Here is a 1,498-nt window from a genome sequence, read left to right as displayed (position 1 = left end):
CTACTACCGACCGCGCCACCAGCGGCGCCGCCGGCCGCGCCACCAGTGGTTCTACCACCAGCGGCGCTACCGACCGCGCCACCAGCGGCGCCGCCGCCTGAGCCACCAGCGGCGCTACTACCGACCGCGCCACCAGCGGCGCCGCCGGCCGCGCCACCAGCGGCGCCGCCGGCCGCGCCACCAGCGGCGCCGCCTCCGCCTTCGCCGCCGCCCTTCCCGCCGGGCAAGGCTCCGACCCCGCCGCCGTCGCCGCCACCCACCCCGCCCGGCAAGGCGGCCACGCCACCGCCGTCGCCGCCGCCGCCGTTTGCGCCGCCTCCCTCCGCCCTGCCTGCGCCGCCGCCGTCCGCCTCGCCGTCGCCGCCGCCGCCGTCCGCCTCGCCGTCGCCGCCGCCGCCTGACGTGCAGCTGCTCGACCTCCGCGCCGCCACCACGTACCAGGACTCGAGCTGGTTCGACAAGCAGGCGCCCGTGAGCGACCTGTCATACGCCGACAGCACGACGGGACGGCCGTGGGCCGAGTGCGGCCAATACACAAGCCAGTGGTGGGGCGTCGACCTCGGGAGCGAGGTGTATGTGCGCTACGTGCGGCTGCAGAACCGCAACGACTGCTGCGCGGAGCGGCTGACGGACGTCGACATCTATCTCGGCACGACGGCAGAGACGTACACGGGCAACGCGCTGGTGAAGTCGGACGTGAGCGTGTTGTCGAACGTGATGTTGGAGGTGGAGATCAACGCGTTGGGGCGCTACATCTACCTCAACCGGCCGTCTGCGGCGGGGCTGACGGTGTGCAAGTTCTACGTCTTCGCAGGAAATCGCAATGGTCCACCTCCTTCCGCGTCGCCGTCGCCACCGCCTCCCTCCGCGTCGCCGTCCCCGCCGCCTCCGTCGGCCTCGCCGTCGCCGCCGCCGCCATCCGCGTCGCCGTCGCCGCCGCCTCCGTCCGCCTCACCATCTCCGCCGCCGCCCTCAGCATCGCCGTCGCCCCCGCCGCCCCCAGCATCGCCGTCACCCCCGCCGGCATCCGTGTCGCCGTCGCCGCCGCCTCCCTCGGCATCGCCCTCGCCCCCGCCGCCGTCCGCCTCACCATCGCCACCGCCTCCGTCCGCCTCGCCCTCGCCGCCGCCTCCTTCCGCCTCGCCGTCGCCGCCGCCTCCGTCCGCGTCGCCCTCGCCGCCGCCTCCCTCCGCCTCTCCCTCCCCGCCACCTCCTTCCGCGTCGCCGTCGCCACCGCCTCCCTCCGCCTCTCCCTCTCCGCCGCCGTCAGCCTCGCCGTCACCACCGCCGCCTCTGCCGCCGCCTCCCTGCGCCCTGCCATGCTCCGCCGCCATCTCGCTTCGGCGTTTCCGCCGTCACCGTCCGCCTCGCCGTCGCCGCCGCCGCCTGACGTGCAGCTGCTCGACCTCCGCGCCGCCACCACGTACCAGGACTCGAGCTTGTTCGACAAGCAGGCGCCCGTGAGCGACCTGTCATACGCCCGACCGGAACAAACGGG

The 1,498-nt window shown here is 75.4% G+C and overlaps 1 protein-coding gene across 1 annotated transcript; it reads left to right on the top strand.

Moving 5' to 3' along the window:
- Nucleotides 1-441: 441 nt before the first annotated feature.
- EMIHUDRAFT_257004 (hypothetical protein) lies at nucleotides 442-1,464 on the top strand (the record flags this gene model as incomplete). The annotated part of the gene is made up of 2 exons (XM_005765360.1): nucleotides 442-848; nucleotides 1,455-1,464. Coding segments are annotated over 2 exons (417 nt in total), but the record flags the coding sequence as incomplete, so codon positions are not given.
- Nucleotides 1,465-1,498: the final 34 nt, after the last annotated feature.

Source organism: Emiliania huxleyi, assembly GCF_000372725.1.
Source record: "Emiliania huxleyi CCMP1516 unplaced genomic scaffold EMIHUscaffold_5583, whole genome shotgun sequence".
Classification (NCBI taxonomy): domain Eukaryota; phylum Haptophyta; order Isochrysidales; family Noelaerhabdaceae; genus Emiliania; species Emiliania huxleyi.
This window is presented reverse-complemented; position numbering and strand designations above follow the sequence as displayed.